Here is a 20,181-nt window from a genome sequence, read left to right on the forward strand (position 1 = left end):
AAAAGGACCAGCGCCGCCGTTTGACCTGCATCTAGTACAGAGCGGAGGTGTTCTACCATATAGAGGAGCGCCGTCTCTGTACTATGTTCCGGCCTGAAACCATTCTGGGTTGGATCGAGTAGGTGTGCAGAGGCCAGATGTTTAGTTAGGATGTTATTAACATGGGCCTCTGTGATCTTTGCTACCCACGGGGGAAGGGAGATTGGTCGATAGCTCTCCGCCTTCAACGGGTCCAATCCAGGTTTCTTAATAATAGGTCTGACACAGGCAGCCTTCCAGCTAGGTGGCACTATCCCAGTAGTAAGGGACTGCTCCACAAGATGAAAGATAGGAGGAAGGCAGATGGACGCCGAGTCCAAAAACTGAGCTGGCTTCAGAGGATCGTCAGGAGAGCCTGATTTAACCTTGGCCGTTAAGAGGGTGAACTCTTGTTCCGAAGGTGTAGGAAGAATAGCCAAACACTGAGAGGTACGTGGTGTCAAAATCGTACCCTCAGGATCCACTTTGGGGAAAGAGCGGTAGATGGCATTAACTTTTTCCACAAAGAAGCTAGCTAACAACTCACAGTGAGCCTGAGAACATATTTCAGTAGCTGGAGATCTATTAGCTGCAAGCTCCTTCAGAACTTTGAAGATCAGTTTAGATGGATTGGAGCTTGCCTGAAATTCCCGAGCATAATAATCCGCTCGAGCTCGGCAGACAGCTCTGTGGTATAGCTTTAGCTTAGCCAAGTAGCATATTTTAAGGCTTTTGTCATAATTCTTCCTCCAGGCTCTTTCTGCCTGTCGACAGGTGGTTTTAACACACCTGAGCGCCTCAGAATACCAGGGGCTCGGTTGGGAAGGTCGGATTTTAGACCAACTGGCCGGTATCAGTGCATCAAGCGCCTTGATGATCCAGGCGCAGAATGTTTTATACCCCATAGCTATGTCATCCGATTGGACCAGGGGTGAAGAGATCAAAAAACGATGGAGCTCTTCCAACTTGAGCTTTTTCCAGGGACGCCTAAAAGATGTTTTCTCTGGCTTCCCAGCAGGACGTGCCTCCGATGAAATAATAAGCTCAATAAGATGGTGGTCGCTCCATCCCATAGGCCTGGGGGCAAGACCTCGGCCAATTGCAAGTTGGTAAAGACCGGGTCTAAGATATGACCGCCCTCATGAGTCGGATGACAAATCAATTGGGGTAACTGCACTGCTTCGAGGTCATCCAACAGACTTCTAATTCTAAATTTGAGTCAGTGTCTGACGCTGATTTACTGGTACCCATGGTAACATGACGTTCTCACTTTTAACATGATTAAATTAGTAAAACACGTATTACAGTCTCAGAATGATTGGTCAGTCTGTTAAATTCCATTGTGCACGCATGGTGGCCATTTCCCAAACAATAAGGAACAAATGTATATGGCATGCCCACCATCTGAATAGTTGTCCTTATATTTTAGAATTCTGGAGACCCTTGGGCATATACAGTAGAAATCTACAATCTTCATTGGTTTCCAGGCATTAATGTTGATTTACCTAATTTTGTGCATGAACCATTGTTAACAGGACAGAAAATCTATGAACATTAGGCTAGAAGAATTTTTCACACGATTCCTGCTTTGTCTACACGTAAAACATTTCTGGTGGATAAAGCCTTTCACTTTCACTCTATGAAGAAACGGGAGAGTCTGTACCGTTGCATACACCAGCTGTTTTAGTTCTAAGTTTAGAAGTGCTGTTAGGATGGAAAAAATATTGGTGATCTTTGTAAATAGCCTCAAAAGCACTGCTTTTTAGATAGCAAAGCACCTTAAGGCACTCGATTATGGAAATCCCCTGTATCAGGTACTCCTATGTACCTCATTGAGCGGTTCTTCCGGATCTAGTCTTTCTTTACCTTGAGGAGCTTCCACCAAGCAGCTCTGGACTCACTCCACTGCCTCCCAGTGCAGAACGGATTTTATTTCAGTCTTTATTCTTGGCCCTTAGGACGTTCCACCAAGTAGGACTGCGTTTCCTCTTGTATAAACTCAAAGGTTATGCTCCTCAAAGATCTCTACATTCCACCAATGCTAACCGATTAACGGTCTCTTAGTTCAAGAAAGCTCAAACAGACGGCCGGGCTTTCTCACTGCAGGTGACTCAGCTCTGGAACAGTCTGCCCTCCCCTCTTCAAGCCATCTACAATCATCTTGCCTTCAGAAAAATTCTGAAACCTTGGCTCTACACAATGCAGGCTCAGTTCACTCATAGCTCCTTATTTATGTTTTATTTAGCCAGGGTGCCTTCCCAGGTTGCAGTTGTTGCTTATATGTAAATAATAATAAAGATAATAATAACAATACTAACTTGCGAATCTCGGTGACATTTTGAAGGACTACCCCCATACACTCCTAAACACCATGCTCCTGTTCTGAGAGTCGCATCTACCAAAAATTCTGCCCAAAAAAATACACAAATCCTGATTGAGTGACTTGTGGTCATAAAGGGGCCCATTTCGAGCAGGATAGTTAAGAAGAGGTGTTAATAGTAAATGGCAATGGAAGAAAAACCTTAAAAGGTTGATTGGTGAGTGTGAAGATCCAATAACCACGCTTCACCACACGAGTTAAGGGGTAAGAAGAGAGTATATTTAAAGAGCATCCCAACCGGCTCTAACTTGATAACTCCGCTACTCTAACCGTCACAGCTGTTTTTGACATTCTAGCTCAACATTCCATCATTAATGTTCTCCTTCTCACCTCACAAAAAATGTCTGTTCATGAGCTGTGCTGTAAAGAAGAATACCACACATCTCCCCCTGTTTACAATACCCATTGAAGTCTGTTTACAATACCCATTGACGTTCCTATATTGTTCTGTACATAAAACTTCGTCATATAACCAACAGTGTACAGAATGATTCGATCTCATACATTAACCTATTACATATGTTTGAATGATTCAAGAAATCTTTTGATGAAAGTACAACAGTTACATGTCTACAAAATCCTTAAGATATGCTGGACGTTTCTTTGTTCTCATACTTTTTCTATGTACATTATACGTTCCTTTGTATGAACTACTATATTGACCTACCTTCCCACTCTGACTTGGAGAATCTATGTTTTCACTCATACTCATGAGTACTTCTTCATTTTCCATAGGTTATTCAACCACAAGACTTAGATTCCACACCCTACCATCGTTAATTTCCAGTGCATTTTTAACTTTTGTCTATTTTGACCATGGTAAACAACCAACTAACGCCTTTGCTGTAGTTTCTCTCTTTCTCTCTGTTCCCCCACTGTCATGTTCTTCACACCTTTGTTCCACAACATCCACCTGGGACACAACAAAGTGCTTGGTGACCTCCCTTTTAAATAATTAAAATGGAATTGTTCCTGTCGATGAGTGAGGAGTTATTTTATATGCTGTGATCCTATCCTATAAGGCTAGCTTCCAATCCATTTGCTTTCGCCTATTGTATACTCTCCTTAAGAGTTTTATTCAACCTTTCAGTAGCACCATTTGTCACAGGATGATATACAGAACACTTTTTGAGTTCCAACCCCTATTTTTTTCAAAACTCTCAAATTCTCTTGAACAAAACTAAAGACAATTATCAGACAATTACGATTTGGGAAAACTTTCCCATTTGAAAACTTCATTTAAAAATATCAGAATACTAGTGGTGGTTATGTCATCCACCCGCACACATCACTTCCACCAAACAGTATATATAAATCCAGTAATACTATTAGATATGGTGTACATTGTTCCCCACTAAAAGGACCCTTAATGTCAATTAATATTTCGTCCCACAGATGTTATGGTGGATCACGCACAACCATTGGTACATTTTTGGTTTTTCGATTTCTATCACTGAGATTACACTCCACCCATTCACAGACAATCCTTTCCACTTCCACATCCATTCTAAGCCACCAAAAATTAGACCTCAACCTTTCCTTCATTTCAACAATTCCATGATGTCCTATGTGATCTAACGTCATCACTCTGTTTCTCAGCTAACTAGGTGGAATAACAGTGGCAGCTCCTCCTCTATGGTGGCGGAGCGTCACCCCAGTGCTTTTAAGCAGTGTCAAGTAGAAACATAAAATGATAATAACTTAAAGTTATTATCATTTTATGCTACGTGTCCTGCTGCTTTGCAGGTGAGTGGTGCTGCTCTGCTCTTGGAGCAGGGGAGGAGTGGTTGGCCCACTCATAAGTGCGCAATGACTGTTTGGTTGGCCCTCTCGGGCAGCCCAAACCAGTCATGCACACTTTCCCCATTCTCCATACAGGCTGCAGTACAGCCTGCATGGAGAACGTGCCCACCCCTGCTCAGACCAATCAAGACGCTGCATTTCAGCATTGTGATTGGCTTAAGGGAGGGATCCTGGCTGCCTGCTTCCTGTCCTGGAGTCGGAGGCAGGAGAGCAGGAGCAGAGACGCGGTACCCGGCCTCAAGGTAAGTATATATTTTTTCCCCCTGCGCGACCTTTCCCCGTGCAACCCGCCTCCCCAAGCCATGCTTGCCTCCACTGTGGAATCAGTCTTGTGCCTCTTAACAAAACGTCATTATCAACTGCCAGTCTTCTTTTCTTGAACTCCACACCTTTCCTAGTTTACACCAGTCACCCTTCACCTTTCTCAACTCACACACCAGTGCATTCAATTTCTCATCATGCAGAAGAGCTGACTTTCATTTATCCTCTGTAATCGCTCCATCAGTCAATTCACATACGCTCTCATCTTCTTCAACTTCTTTGTCCTGATTCAGTTTCCCATTTTCTCTTCAACTAGTTCAACCAACCTTGATAAACAATCTGCAGATTGATTCTTTATGCCAGGAATATGCTCCGCAGAGAAATCAAAGTCATGTAAAGAATCTATCTATCCATCTCATGATCCTTGAGTGTGAGAAGTTGGCCTGGTATATGATGTCCACTAATTAAATTGGGCTCCTTGCACCAGTCCAAACAACCCTTAAGGTGATTTAAGAGGTCAAAGATAACCTTATGAAAGCTGTCCAAGTAGTAGCTGTGGAGAGCAGCCTTCAGGCTGTGTCTTGAAGGAATGTTAAGCAGCTTGTTTTACCAGAATGCAATCTTGTTGTATTTGGTTAAATGAAAGGAGAACCATACAATAGTTATAAGAATATATATTTATTATTCTAACACCTTAAATACCTCACAGTATCTGCCACATGCAGATAAACACAAAGCACACCAAACTCTAGCACAGCAACAATCGTAAGTAGCACTAATACACAGTGGGCTCCAGGGGGAGACCAAATCATATACTAAAATAGTGGTATAAGAACCACGACTTGAGTCAAGACAGTGTCTAGAATGTGTAGAATCGCTGGGACCCAAAGGAACCACCCAAGGTGAGTGAGGAGGGACCCCACGGAGGACTGGTGCAGTGTGAGAACACGACTGTGTGCTACTTACAATTCAAGGGGTGCTAGGGCTAGGGCGCACGACCTCGGACCTGGAGATCTGGGTACGAGTCTCGGTAACGACGCCAAACTTCCTGTGATTCTGGGCAAATCACTTAATCTCCCTGTGCCTAAAAGAATATGAATGTGTCATCATGTAACGTAACTGGTGCTATGTAAAGCGCTCTGATACCCTATTCGGGTCAAGTTTGCGCTCTATAAAACTCTGCCAAAAAAAAAAAATGGGAGAGTAGCGGTTGCAATTTTAAAGCTAAAGGACCCTTCCCAATGGATTACGAGGAAACCTTTTGGCACATAGAAGGTTGGAGAGCCACCCCACCCATGGATACTGAAGTACCAGGTGGATTCTTGATGGAAGGAACCTGAAAGCAGTGGGGACAGATTCTGGGTCACTCAGGGCTGACCAGGGGCTCGGTAGACGAATGCCCGCCGATGTCGGGTGCTTCAGGTGCGAAAGAGACCTTGACTCTACAGCTGCAGGGACCAGGACATGTTGAGGATGACCAGGAGCCGGATACAAGCTGTCCCACGAAGGATGGCGAGTGCTGAGGGGTCGGTATCTGGCAGGAGCACCAACAAGCCTTGGTAACTGCAACCCACAAAGAAGGTCAAGAAAGGTTACGGTCTGGCCCAGCAAGGACCAGAGGACTCACCACAGCAAGGGGAATCTGGGCAGGCCTGGAGCAACCAGGGGAGCCCAAGAAAAGCAGGATTGTCCCTCAAATGTGCCCACATGCCGAAGGCACCGGAGTCGCAAGGGGACCTCTAGCCGTTTTACCAAACAACAGCTTGCAGTGCACAGAGTGCGAGGAGGCCAAAGTTCTTGGTACGAAATCTGCGCAGAGGTTGAGGCTATCGACAGCCCAATGCATGAATTTGGGGAACACCAACAAGCATATGCAATTGCAAAAGTACGCTGTGCACAAGGGTTCCAGTTATGTTGTCCCCATGAGGGATACTGGCCTCTAACTTGATGAGAAGGCAGCTCGACCTCAAGGAACGTAGGAACCCACCTCTTGTGTTGGTGAAGTCTTCACAGGAGATCAGGATCAGCAGACCGGTCAGTTGCGTTACAGTGCCTGTGAATGCTGGGGAGTGACTCCTTCACCCCAAGGGAGATATTTCAGTTGACCTTGATGCTCCACAGGTCCTGCAAGGAGCCTGTATTGTGCACGGACACAGACGATGCTTTGGACGGAGAGGGAGACGAAGTCGGGCCCAGTCGAAGTCCAGCAAAGCCCAGAGTGTCCAGACAGTCGAAGGTCAGTGGTTTCTTGTTCAGAATCTTGTCCACGTCGAATCTAGGGTCCTACACCCAGGTAAGCACTTTTGTATTCATGGGAGATGGTTGAACAGATTCAAGGGACCCTCCTAGGGGAGGGTCAGGACAGGGTGGTGGTTGCACTCATGTCCTTTGTTCAGTTTTGCACCAGATCAGGAGCCAACGGCTCCCAGAACTGGTTTGAACTGGACTATGCACAGGCACACCAAATGTGCCCCTCGTGCAGACTTTCAGGCACTTTGGAGGTGCACCCACCCAGTTCCAATACACTAAATCCTGTCTGGGAGGTGGTCACACCTCCCTGTGACAGGATGCCTATTGTGCTGCCTTCCTCTGCTCGAGCTTGGCTCAGCAGGAGGAAGGCAGAAATGTGTCTTTAATCGGCAGTATCCATTTTATGCTGTCCGGGTCGAGAAGGCTGGTACCGGGAAGATCAGGTCCCACAAAGCTTGCTTCTGAGTGGTGGAATCATACCTCCCACACTAGTTACCGGGGTGGAAGTATGATTCCAAGGTGTTTGATACCAAGCACAACATTTTTGTTTCAGCCGTTTTCGAGATAGCATTTACGGCAAGGTTATAATGCACCTCTACCTATATGTCTGGCTGTGTCACAGACACCCCGGGAGAATGGTCGCCAAAGGCTGCAGAGGGGCTCTGCTCATTCAGGGGCACCCTCTCACGTAAAACCCAGCACCCTACCTTCAGGATTGTCAATGCCTGCTATAGGGGTGATTTATACTTTTTAAGTGTGTATATATATATATATATATATATATATATAAAAACATAAGTGGTGCATGCACCAGCTTACACAGGTTGCAATGGCAGACCTATAGTTCCATTTTGCATGGTCTCTCCTGGGTGGCATAATAATGCTTCACCCCAGGGGAGAGCTTTGGAGTACCTATGCCCTGGGTACGTGAGTACCATTTACTAGGAACTTATAAGGGTACCCCAGTATCCAGTCTGGAGTGTACCTAAGTACATGTCAATACATTTTAGGGAGAAAGCAGATAGACTGGTGTCCTGATTAGCAGTACCACAGTCAGACTAGTCAAAACAGTGTAATATCAAGCACAAAGTGGGGGTAACCAAAAGAAGCTTTCCTACACAGAGGATATCTGATCTGAACCTTTTTTTTAAACTCTTCTTCTCATCACTAGCAATGAGTTTTATTAATGTAAAATGTGAATCATAACCCTGACTTGTTAATATTAGTACGTCATAAAACTAGTATTTTTTTACACTGGGTGCATAGCATTGCTTGCTGTAGGCCAGGATTGCTGTGTTTCTGTTTGTCTGTGTCTGTATTTGCGTCCCTATGTGTGTGTGTGTGTGCTCACGCGCATGTGACCCAGTTCTGGAACAATTGGGGAGGAAATGATTGTGCAAACACAAAGCTCCCATCAAACTCTTCGTGTGTGTGCACGGCGGACAGTGAGCACTGTGCGAGGCTCTCACAGACAGTTTGCAAACCAAACCTATCCCTCTCAGGAAAACATTTAATGGAGATTAATGACCAATTAAAGTGTTTGTTAATTGCATCCATTTAATAATAATAATAATACTAATAAACAACAAACGTAGGGGTCTAATTAGAAATCACAGTGTGATTCTATGCTTTTGTAATCATGTCAATAATACATGAGGACAAACACAGCAAATCCAACAAACCATACCACCAAAAGTGAAGCGCCAGTAAACGTGAGTCACCCCTAGTTAAGGATTCCCATCAAAAGTCTTGCATGGATCAATATTCTCATTTGGTAGTCCTTATCGGGTATCATGTCTCTTGATCATTGAGACCGGCATACCCAGACAGTCAGTTCGGGGTAGCGACCCACAATCACTCGGTACTACCACATGATGTTGATAGGATGGGAAGTGCAGTGCAAAAGCAAAAATAGTGGTGATTTAAAAAAGGATAGGGAACTTAACACAAACCAGTTTTAATGAACGTTAGCCCCTTCCCCTTTAAAAACAAGAACAGTATAACATCATCGTCGCAGTCCACACAAATAGTTGCGAAGAGACCAACATGTTTCAGCCCCAATGGGAAGATTCCCCAGGCTTTCGTCAGGGTCTCTGTTCTCAATACATGCTACTGCTTATAAGTGAATCAAGTGTGAAAAAACTATACAAAAAAACACACACAGGTGAAAACCAGTAAAGGATATAATTTTCCTTCAATTGTATCAACTCCTCTCTTCGGCACCTGGTCTACAGTTAACACCACTGACGACTGGACTAAAGTCCTAACATTGAAAAAGTCACACTCTCGGACTCAGACCCATGGGATTATCATGGCTGAGTATATGAGAGCTAGTTGCGCACCTCCCGGGCTTATAGTTACCAATGCTCCACGACTCTTCCTTAATGACAAACCATTCCTGAAGGATTGGTCGATGATTGCCTGGCGCTGCACCCGTGACTGGCTTATACTCATTATTAGTACAGCCAAACGGGTAGCAGACGCAATCTTAGTCGAAATACAAGTTCTGGAGGGTAAAATCAAGGCGACTGTCACTGCTAATTTCAAAAAACACAAAGAGGAATCAGACAAAAATACCAAAGAATTTGCTGACTCTATACTTCAGACTAAGTTAGAGAAATTTAAGAAAGATTTGGCTAAGTTTAACTTAGAAACCGTCTATCCCTACACCAGTGATAATTACAAAGCCCCAGACTTTAACAAGCGAGGTAGAATGTATGGATCCAACTACTCAGGATCTAGCTCCGACACAGGTAGTGACTCAGATACCAACAACCAGTCAGCTAATGCCGGAGGTAATCGAGGTAGAGGAGGTAGATACCAAAACTACAGGGGTCAATATAACATGCCAGCTCAATCGTGGTGGCCACCGGGACCGTGGGGATACCCAGGTAATTTCCCGCCACCGATGGCTCCTTTTCCAGGGTTTCAAAACTTTAACGGTCAGCCTTTTTTAGCGCGTGGCCCCAGACGGTCACGGGGCAAAAGAAGACCGACACAAGGACAACCCCAGGTCCAATGGGAGGATACTACAGGCCCCCATGCAGGAACACGGAGCCACACGAGAAGGAGTGCCCAGGAACAATAAGTATACCTGAAAAGAGTTTGGTAGTCAACTTAAGTCAAAGAACTTTATCAGACCTTGAAGAAGGTGTGCTTAACAAGGGCCTCGGTTTCGTGACAACAGATGAGGGGGATCCATTCGTCCTTCAAATTGAATTAGCCCAATTTTTCCGCAAACTAAGGCTTCATCATTTCTTCAAAGATAAGAATACTGAGGAATCAGTGCACGACAGAGACATCAATACAGGTTTGAGGATTAAATCCACTTTCTCACCTCCAACACATGCTATACCACCTCACATACTAGCATTTGAACTGGCTGTTAAAAATGATATAGACCAGATACAATACTGCTCGAGGTCTCGCTATAATAACCTGACCACCGTGGAGAGACAGGCTCTCAAAACTCTGACCCAGGATGGGACCATAATTGTGAAACCCGCTGATAAAGGGGGCTCCATTGTTGTCCAGAATGTAGAAACATACAGGACGGAGTGCCTCCGTCAGCTGAGCAACAGTAACGCATATCGACCTTTGACCATTGATCCCACTCCCAGATTGTCGAGTGAGATCAAAGTCCTGGTAGAAGAGGCCCTGGGAGAGGGTTGGATCACCCCCTCAGAGGCACAATTCCTGCAGGCTAAGCACCCTACCATACCTTATTTTTACACCCTACCGAAGGTGCACAAACCCCAGAGACCACCACTGGGCAGGCCCATAATATCTGGCCTGGGCTCACTTCTGGAACCTCTCTCTGCGTTTGCGGATTTTTTCCTCAAACCTTTGGTGCAAACTATGCCCACGTTTCTCAAGGACACCACCGATGTCCTGAGAATAATTCCTGACATAGCTTTTGTTCGAGAGACTGACTATCTTGTCTCTCTCGATGTAGAGTCCTTGTACACGTCCATCCCCCAGGATGCGACTTTGGATACCATCAGATCCATCCTGGGGGCATCGGAACTGGATTCCATCACTCCTGTACCTTTTATCATGGCCCTGGCTACTATAGCCATGAAAGAAAATTTCTTCATGTATGAGGACCAGATATACCATCAAATCTCTGGGACGAGCATGGGCAGTATTTTTGCCCCTTCTCTAGCGAACCTTTATGTTCATGATTTTGAACAAACCACAGTTTTGCATCCTACCAATCCGTTTTTTTCATCTATAATTTGGTGGAAAAGGTACATTGATGACATCCTTATGGTTTGGAGAGGGACTAGCGAATCGGCCCACAGTTTCCAACAATGGCTCAATAGTCAGAATAATTACCTCCGGTTCACCATGGAAATGAGCAAAGACAGGCTTTCCTTCCTAGATCTCTCCATCTACAGTACCGAGAGTGGCCTAGAGAGCGAACTATATCGAAAGCCTATGGCAAGGAACTCCCTGCTCTTGTATGAAAGCCAACATCCTAAGTCTCTGAGGGATAACCTGCCCTTCGGACAGTTTCTTCGTGTTGGTCGGAACTGTTCTACCCCAGAAACTTTTAAACGTCACGCAGGAGTTCTATCTAAGCAGTTGACTGCAAGACACTACCCCAAAAAACTAGTACAGCGCTCTTACAAACGTGCAGCGAATAACCATCGGGCAGCACTACTGGAACCTTGCACAGAGAAACCACCACTGGATCGCTTGACACTAGTGAGTACCTTTAACTCTAAGTCCAATTATGTTCAGAAGGTGATTAAGAAACATTGGAGAATTCTGAACAGTGGTAAAGAGAAAATTGCTTTTCCACTCTTTGCCTTCAAACGCTCCAGAAATCTTAGGGACCAGTTGGTACATACTCGCCCTAAAGCTACACCCAGGAGAGAGTTAGGCACTCTATGGGACCTACCTCCTGTGGTGGGCCACCATCCATGCGGAGCCTGCAATGTTTGCCCTCTGACTACCAAAATTACAAGCGTGGACATTGGTACCGATCGGCCTTGGGAATTGCGGCAGTTTTCCAACTGCAACAGTACAAACCTAATCTACCTCATTACCTGTACGTGTAACCAACGGTATGTGGGGATGACCACGCGGAAAGTGCGCGTGAGGATGCAAGAGCACAGAAGCACCTTCCGGTGCAAAAAAGACATTTCGAAGCTCACCAAGCACTTCATAATACACAATCATGCGGAAACAGATTTCAAGTGGCATGTCCTGGAAAAACCGTTCATTCCATCACATGTGAGTGATGTGTCTAGATTTTTGTTCTTACGTGAACAAAAGTGGGTTTATAAATTGGGCACAGACAGACGAGGATTGAACGATGATATACCGTGGTTCAATCTGTCGTGAATACACATTTAAGCATACGTGAGTGATCTGTAGAGTGTTGGTCAGATCAATGCGGTTGACGAAGACCCCTGAAAAAGGTTTACAGCAATGTTGGTTTAATGGTTTACAGCAATGTTGATTTAAATGCTACCTTGCCTTACGTGCACTCCTTTTTTGCTTTAGTCACACCTTATAATCTAGCAAATGGGGACTCCCTTGGGGTTTAACTGACGATTATATGTAATTCTTGTCGGTCCCATTTGGTTTGCACCCATTAACAGTGAATAGCGGTGTATAATTAGACTTCTCACTATTGACTGTGTCTATGGCGCTGCCCGCACCTTTGGGTTATGGTTTTCAAGCTCTTAGAAATATTGCATGCTAAGTTGTCTGGAGCGACTTTTGCTCATTTTTGCTCATTTTAAGACTACCATTCTGTAGACTTCGGCTTCATCTGGTAGTTCTTTTACTGCTCGCAGGGCTCGTCTTGCGCTTTTGATGGCGGAAACGGCATGAATAAACTACAACAGACTGACGCGTGACGTCATCCTGTAGTTCTGACGCGCGAGTCTCGCGAGACTACGCGCGCAATGCTCACAAACACCGAAGGCAGTCGGTGATACTGACCCGGTTCCCTCCCGGTCCCCGACCCTCATTTTACACGAGTGGATGTTGATTAATATGTCTTTGAGCAATAAGACTGCTCTTAGCCTCTCGGCCCGGCCCCTCCCCTACAGGCCCCGATTGGCTTATTCCATGAGACCAGACTAATGAAATATAGAGAACGAAGGAGGTTCGGTACCTCCCCCTGACTCAGTCTCACATTCTGAGACAACGACGGACAGGTAGGACCTATATCTCCACCTCTCTTAATTATCTTTTTAAGGCTTTCATCATTTGATTGTTTAGCTTTATGACTATTACACCAATGGCTTTTGAGTTGTGTGGCTGACATGGGTTTGGATAGTTGGCTGTAATGGTAATGTTTCGACAGATGTAAGTGTACTCCATGTACAGAAGAATTTATGACTTCGTAATGTTTGTAGTGCTAGAGTAGATCATGGCTTGATCACTCTGCCTAGTATTTTTACGGAGCCGGTTTCTGTCATTGTAGAGCGGGGTCTCACATATCCTGAGCCAGGTCCAGGAAGAGGTGAGGTCCACTCCCCGGACACCCTGGGTGAGTAATGAATTTGTATATATTTGAGGAACTATGTATCTCCTGTAGCAGACCATGATTACTGATCGTGATTCACTGGTATGTTTGTCCCCAACATACAGTACTAAGTCGACCAGGTGCCGAAGAGAGGAGTTGATACAATTGAAGGAAAATTATATCCCTTACTGGTTTTCACCTGTGTGTGTTTTTTTGTATAGTTTTTTCACACTTGATTCACTTATAAGCAGTAGCATGTATTGAGAACAGAGACCCTGACGAAAGCCTGGGGAATCTTCCCATTGGGGCTGAAACATGTTGGTCTCTTCGCAGCTATTTGTGTGGACTGCGATGATGATGTTATACTGTTCTTGTTTTTAAAGGGGAAGGGGCTAACGTTCATTAAAACTGGTTTGTGTTAAGTTCCCTATCCTTTTTTAAATCACCACTATTTTTGCTTTTGCACTGCACTTCCCATCGTATCAACATCATGTGGTAGTACCGAGTGATTGTGGGTCGCTACCCCGAACTGACTGTCTGGGTATGCCGGTCTCAATGATCAAGAGACACGATACCCGATAAGGACTACCAAATGAGAATATTGATCCATGCAAGACTTTTGATGGGAATCCTTAACTAGGGGTGACTCACGTTTACTGGCGCTTCACTTTTGGTGGTATGGTTTGTTGGATTTGCTGTGTTTGTCCTCATGTATTATTGACATGATTACAAAAGCATAGAATCACACTGTGATTTCTAATTAGACCCCTAAGTTTGTTGTTTATTAGTCTATTCCTGTGGGGGATAATACTTAGGCTTGGTCTCTAAACATCCCTCTAGCCCTACAATACTTTGTGGTTTTTTCGTAATTGCATCCATTTGACACGATAATGAGTATTGAAGTGCAAGAATTAATATGTGTTTTTCACAAAGCACTGCTTCATGGAATTTAGAGGCCAGTTTCAGTTTACAGTAGTTTTCTTCTTTGCCAGCAGTTGTTTTCTGTAAAGCTAGAGGTGACCGTGGAAATATAAATTGATGTTCGCTCCATTACTGTTCTAACTAAATATGTTCGACCCGTTTATATTTTTAGGCTAGCTTCTACGAATAATGATGTTAGTTCTCGGTCCCTATATTGTATTGTCCGTTTTAAACACTGTTGGTGAAGTGTTGGGCTCATGTATCTTTACCTGACATTTATGTTTATAAATATGATATTTCATCATCTCACGCCATCGCGCACGTGATACTCAGTAAACTTCACAAACTTATTTGAACATTAGCCGTATTACAGTTGTTTTTTACAGTTTTGAAATCTAGACATCCATGGTAGGCTGTTGTTTTGTTACATTTGAAGTACAGTACACTGTCATTTAATGGTCTACTTTTTTTCCTGTCAGTGGCTAATCCCTTCTTTAATTTTTTTGACATCCCTATTCTTTCACGAAAGACTTCTCCTCCCCCTATCCCACCTCCTCCCAAAGAGGAAAGCTTTGCATGGCGCCCCCGCACTAACACTAAGCTCTCCTACCTGCGGCCCGTTCCCATCATGGACTGTGTGTACCTGAGCGCGCCTAAACCGTACGCACCGCCGGCTCCACCCCCCACTAACAAGCAGCACTTTTCATCACAATACATTATTTACCCCGGAGACCAAAGCTTTTCACCAGAGCCTTCCGGGGCGGCACCTGCTTCAGCAGCAGGCGGTGTGCCTGCCCGGGACAGCGTGCATGCGAAACAGGCACTTTCTGGCAGCGGCTCCTTGTTATTGGACGCGTCACTGCAGCGCCCGACCAGCCAGGAGCCTGTCTGTCCAGATAGCAATGGAGCTGGAATGCATTCCGGTCATGAGATTGTCACAGATAAAAAGGTCAGCAGTCTATATGTGGCTTGTTTATCTAACAGCACTGGCCCGGCCGCATCTGAAAATTCCACAAGCATTGCACACGATAAAGCACAGAGGGCCGAATTGGAAGCTGATGTAACGAGAGCACCCGCCACACACATTGTTTCCGCAATAATAGACACCGACACGTCTCCACCGCCTGTCCCTCCCCGGCCACAGTCGCCCACCATCCCAATCAAGGACGCAGCCGGCTATGCGAGCACGGGCAGCTTCTGGACGCCATACCCACTGCCGCGAGACATGGGACGCACGGTGATGGTGTCCGAGGACGGCGCTGGCGGCGGGAAAATGGCCTCCTGCTCCAAGGGAACCTATGCTCCATCCCAACGGAAGCACCCATCAAAGGCATCATACCGCATGGTACATGTTTTCTTCATGACTCTCTTAAGATTGTGCCGAACAGTTTTCTGTTCCAAACAGTGTGTCCCTAACCCTGCGCTTCGTTGTTGCTGGTTTTCTTGTCTGCCTCTAGCTTGTTTCTTAATGTCTGACAACAATTGAAGCTGCTTTCATTTCAGCAGGGGGGCGTGAACTGAATATTGTCTTATTTGCTAGATGAGGACGTGCAAAGTGAATGACTGAATGAAGTAGTTGTGCTCTGCTGTTAACCCCAACCAGTACTCTCTATAATCATAGAGTGGCTGCCCTACCCCGGTGTAAGATTTAGGAAGGATTTGGCTAATGTAATAAATACAAGTCAGTAGCCACGGTGGAGCGATGTTGGTAAACATTCAGTGTGGTTCTCACTGCTGCGTATCTGTGGTCACTGGTCAGGCATCTGAACTGCAGAATGTGCTCACTCGTTTTCATTGTATTGGTTCATAGTGATAGCACTTGGTATAAACTGCGGCCTCCTAACTTACTCCCTTGATAGTAACTACCGCCTGTTAACATCATTGTCTCGAACCACTGAGTAGCAGGCTAGGAATGTGGGTTACTGTACTTGCAAAATGTAATGCTATTGCCAGTTTAACTGCAAATAGCAATAATTTATTAATAGGTTTCAAAAAATGTTTTTTGTCAACCCAGTCAGAAAAAAAATGTGTTCAAAAAGGGACTAAGTAAAATGTGAGTCTTGTCAGTTTGGAGCTGATTTTCTTGTTTTATTTTGTTTTGCATCTTGAAAAATACTGACAATGAATGAATTGAACCCTTGTTGCAATTGTATGTGTGGCATGTCATTTCACAAGTGCACTTGTATAAGGTATGAATTACCCCACTGCATATAACAACACCTTATCTCCTGCAGGATGCCACGTCCGCCACGGCTCTGCCTGAGGTTATAGTAGTCCCACTCTACCAGGTTAATGCTGCCAGGGAGCAGGACGGCACCTCGAGCACTCCTCCGCCACCTCTGGTACCCGCTGGCCACATTTCCGCCTGCCCAGAACCGGCCACTTCACCTTTGACTTTGCCTACACTCGATGATTTCATTCCCCCTCATCTGCAAAAGGGAGCGCAGCATAGCCCCGGCTCATCCCCTGTTAACCCTCCTCTGGCATCATGCTCGCCTACACCACCTTCATTGCCTCCTCCCGTAATGGAGGATTTACCCACAACCCTGGAGCCTGGTGTGACAGGAGGCATCTCACGGACAGTAAGCCGCCGAGACATACAGCGTCACTCCCTTTGTCGTCATTGTAACCTGCATCCGGGCTACTAAACTTGGGGATAATAGATACTGCTCACTCTCGGCTGCATGACACCAGAGTCTGTCTTCATGTGCTGTTGTAGTGCATGCTCTGTACACCTGTGGAGCTGGTATATGCTCGGGGCCATCACGCAATGCTTGTGCCTACCTCTCCAGCTTTCCACGCCTTCTGTTTCATGGCACGCAGGAAATGTTTGCTTTGTACCTAAAATTCTTCAATGTTTTCTCTTGGACTACATGCATGACCTGCTTTTGTGCTTGCTCTGATAGTACCAGAATGTTAGCATTTAATCAACATAAAGCACCTGCCCGTCTATCACGGTGCCATGCTCCGTAGGGTGAGAGACAGTCTCTGCGTAGTTGAATAGGCCTCGTGTGATCTGTCTTCCACGCGCCCTGCCAAGCGGCGTGCGCGGCATTCTATTGGTTACAGCCCAGCTGTTTTGCATAGCTCTGGCGGTGCTGCTGGCGTCATCCTGTCTAATGGCTCTCGAGCGATAGTGCTAAACTTATTTTTCTGATATCCCTTATGAAGCCAGCTGCAGTAATCGGGTTTCAGTGTAAACTGCATGACATTTGCATGCCGTGACTGCATGCTGTGACGGGAATTCTGGTAAAGGGTGGGCATTTGTGTTGTTGCTGGGGCTACCAGCATCTCGGTACATGCCATGTTTGGTGACATCTGCTCTTTATTTACTTTTTTTCAATCGTGTGATTCTGAAAGGAAAGTGTTTATTAATATGTTCCTAAACAGTTTCAATTACAATTTAAATATAGAGTGAACTGTGAATGCTGACGGACTTCTTTGCTGTCACCCTTTCTATTTTCAGCGTCACGTCATTACCCGATGCTCATCTGATGTTTTCGTTGTTGCTTTGTAGGAACCCGAGGTGAACGCCGTGCCTTCCCCCAGCAGTGCCCCGGAGCCACAGCTCTCATTTACCCCAATAGCCAAGCCTTCCTCAGTGTATCCCTCCACCACCACAGTTAACCCTACCATAGTCCTCCTGCAGCACAACAGAGGTAAGTGTGTCTGCCTGACTGATACTGCTGTTCGTCCCCTTGTGCAGACTCTCAAATGTTTACAAGTATGCAGAGACCATGCGCGTGTTCGGGATTCACTGCACGTGGTACATTCGTTTTTAATGCAGTTCTGTTTTCCTCCCTCGCCCATTTTCAGAAAATGTCTTCATTGCAACCTGGGGCAAGCAGTGAGTGTGGGTAATAGAAAGTGAAATGACTGGTAAACATATTAAAGTCAAAGGCATCAGCGCATGGAATGGGGTCGGTTCACTTTAAATGATAGTCGCAGCAGGTTCATAGGCTGTGATCCATTATGCACGACTGAACGTCGTTTGCATATGTTGAAGTAAATGACTAGTTTCAGACTACTTCACACGGGCAGAGGGCGTCCATTCATTAAACGGGGCCCTGTGATGCGCGTCTTCGTAAGAGCTCATAGCAGAGACGCTTCCACCTTGAAATGCAATGACCTACTCTGAGGGGGGCTTTATTTAGACAGTTCTGGGGAGTTTTACCGGAGCATATTGGGCTCATCATTGCTTTTACCTGGATAGTTCCTCTATGTTACATACTCAGGGTTCAGAGTTCTAGCCTTGAAGCAGTATTGCTAGCGGTGGGTTTTCAGACAATAAACAAAATTGCTAAAAGGTGAACTATCTCATGAAAGGGGTAAACTTTTCAGCTGACTATTCACCCTTAAATGCGTTTTTAGTGGCACAGAATGTGTACTTAAGGCTACAAATGTGATCATTAGACTGTAATTTTGGATTTAATTACACTGCGCAATATACATGAGGCATCTAATTCATCTAGTTATAGGGGGTTAGGGGATGACTTTTTTCTGGCCAACTCCTCAGTGTTAGCATGGGCTACTGCATACATAACTCAGTGCAGTGCAAAGTAGACTTAGGAGAATCGTCTTCATGTCTGAACTTCCTGATCACCTAATACAAGGACCTGGAATGAAAAAAAGGACCTTGCTAGTTACTGTAGGCCCCTGTAATAGGCAGAGAACACTCGTCCATCAGCAACACCCTATCTCCTGCTTCCTTGTCCCATTCCTCATGATTGAGTGAATGTGCCCATTCACTATGCGTCATTAAAAAGTGCCTTCACTTTCTATTGCTAGGATAGAATCCACCCATAAAGCACCACACTCCCTTTAGCACTTGAGCACTTCCTGTTTTTTTAGTCGAGCCTGCACTAGCACATGCGTCTTGCTTGCAAGACACTGTTGTATACGTAAAAGGGCATGGCGCCCGCCTGTTGCTTATTATCTGTTGGCTTGCTTGGCATTCTTCTTTACAGCCTCGTAATTTGTGAAGGCAGGCCTAATATAATTTCTGTTCCTCTCTGTGGAGCAGGGACCAATCACTGACTGATTCAACTTACTCATTGCCTGTCTACTGCACCCATTGTGATTGAGGTGCTTTTTTGATCTGTTTAACTTTTAGTGTCCTGCAAACAGAAGGAGTGTGACTAGCAAAAAGATACCCAGCAGGACAAATTGCAAAGATTTATTTTCTATTGTCAAGTTTAGTTTATTTTGCCATGTCTTATTTTCTCACTTTCCACTCATGTTTTCTGTTGTTTTTTGCTTATAGATGCTGTTCTCAAAAGATGAGGATTATTATTTTTGCAAAGCGTTATTGATTCTTCCTTATGTGTAATCTCTGAAATGATGCTTTAACACAGAATTGTGCAGTAGACCCCAATCTGCCCCACTCCAATCCACACTAATCTACCCCTCCTCACCCCTCACCAATCCACCCCACTGAATCCAATTCACCCCAGTGAATCCAATCCACACTCGACCAACCCACCCCACTCCACTCTGCTCACACATTCCATTCCTCCCAACACACCCCACTCTAATCTGCCCTACTCCAATCCAATGAGACCATCCTTCCGCACCATAAGAACAAATTATTTGTTGTGTTATTTTTGCTAAAAGAAACTGAGTAATAGTTGCGAAAATCTATTTTCTATGGTGTTTTTCCATTGTTTGTATTTTTCCTACAATCTGTTTATGACATTTCATTTATATAGTGAGTCTGGTATGTATGAGGTGTATGAGAGAGTGAGTGATGTATGCATATGTTGATCAACTTAGTATGAAAGATTGCAATTTCACTAATTGTTGTGGTTTCATTGTTTGTTTTAAGCAAAATGTCATTTTTATGAATATTGTCCTCTGTATGGTGTAGTATTTGTACAAGTTTTTGGTAAAATTTCAACCAACCTATTCTTTCAAAAAATCCTCAAAATAAAAGAGATTAAATCAGTGATTTGTTTCACTTCCCTGCACTAAGTTTAATTCTTTGCGCGCAGGTTAGTTTAATTCAGTTGAGTAGAAGTCACAGTATTGGCTTTCCAGTTGTCTAGCTACTCCAATCCAAAAC

The 20,181-nt window shown here is 44.8% G+C and overlaps 1 protein-coding gene across 41 annotated transcripts in view; it reads left to right on the forward strand.

The window, feature by feature from the left end:
• The window catches only part of SORBS1 (sorbin and SH3 domain containing 1), a 1,860,906-nt gene that overhangs the window by 1,371,288 nt on the left and 469,437 nt on the right, over positions 1-20,181 (forward strand). For 35 of the 41 annotated variants that reach the window (XM_078643144.1, XM_078643143.1, XM_078643154.1 and 32 more), the window contains 3 exons: positions 14,650-15,465; positions 16,355-16,702; positions 17,638-17,779. In XM_078643144.1, coding sequence (XP_078499270.1) covers positions 14,650-15,465; positions 16,355-16,702; positions 17,638-17,779 — 1,306 coding nt within the window. The remainder of the gene's footprint in view (positions 1-14,649; positions 15,466-16,354; positions 16,703-17,637; positions 17,780-20,181) is intronic. The other 6 variants (XM_078643163.1, XM_078643180.1, XM_078643177.1 and 3 more) reach the window with 2 other exon arrangements.

Source organism: Lissotriton helveticus, chromosome 5_1, assembly GCF_964261635.1.
Source record: "Lissotriton helveticus chromosome 5_1, aLisHel1.1, whole genome shotgun sequence".
Taxonomy (NCBI): domain Eukaryota; kingdom Metazoa; phylum Chordata; class Amphibia; order Caudata; family Salamandridae; genus Lissotriton; species Lissotriton helveticus.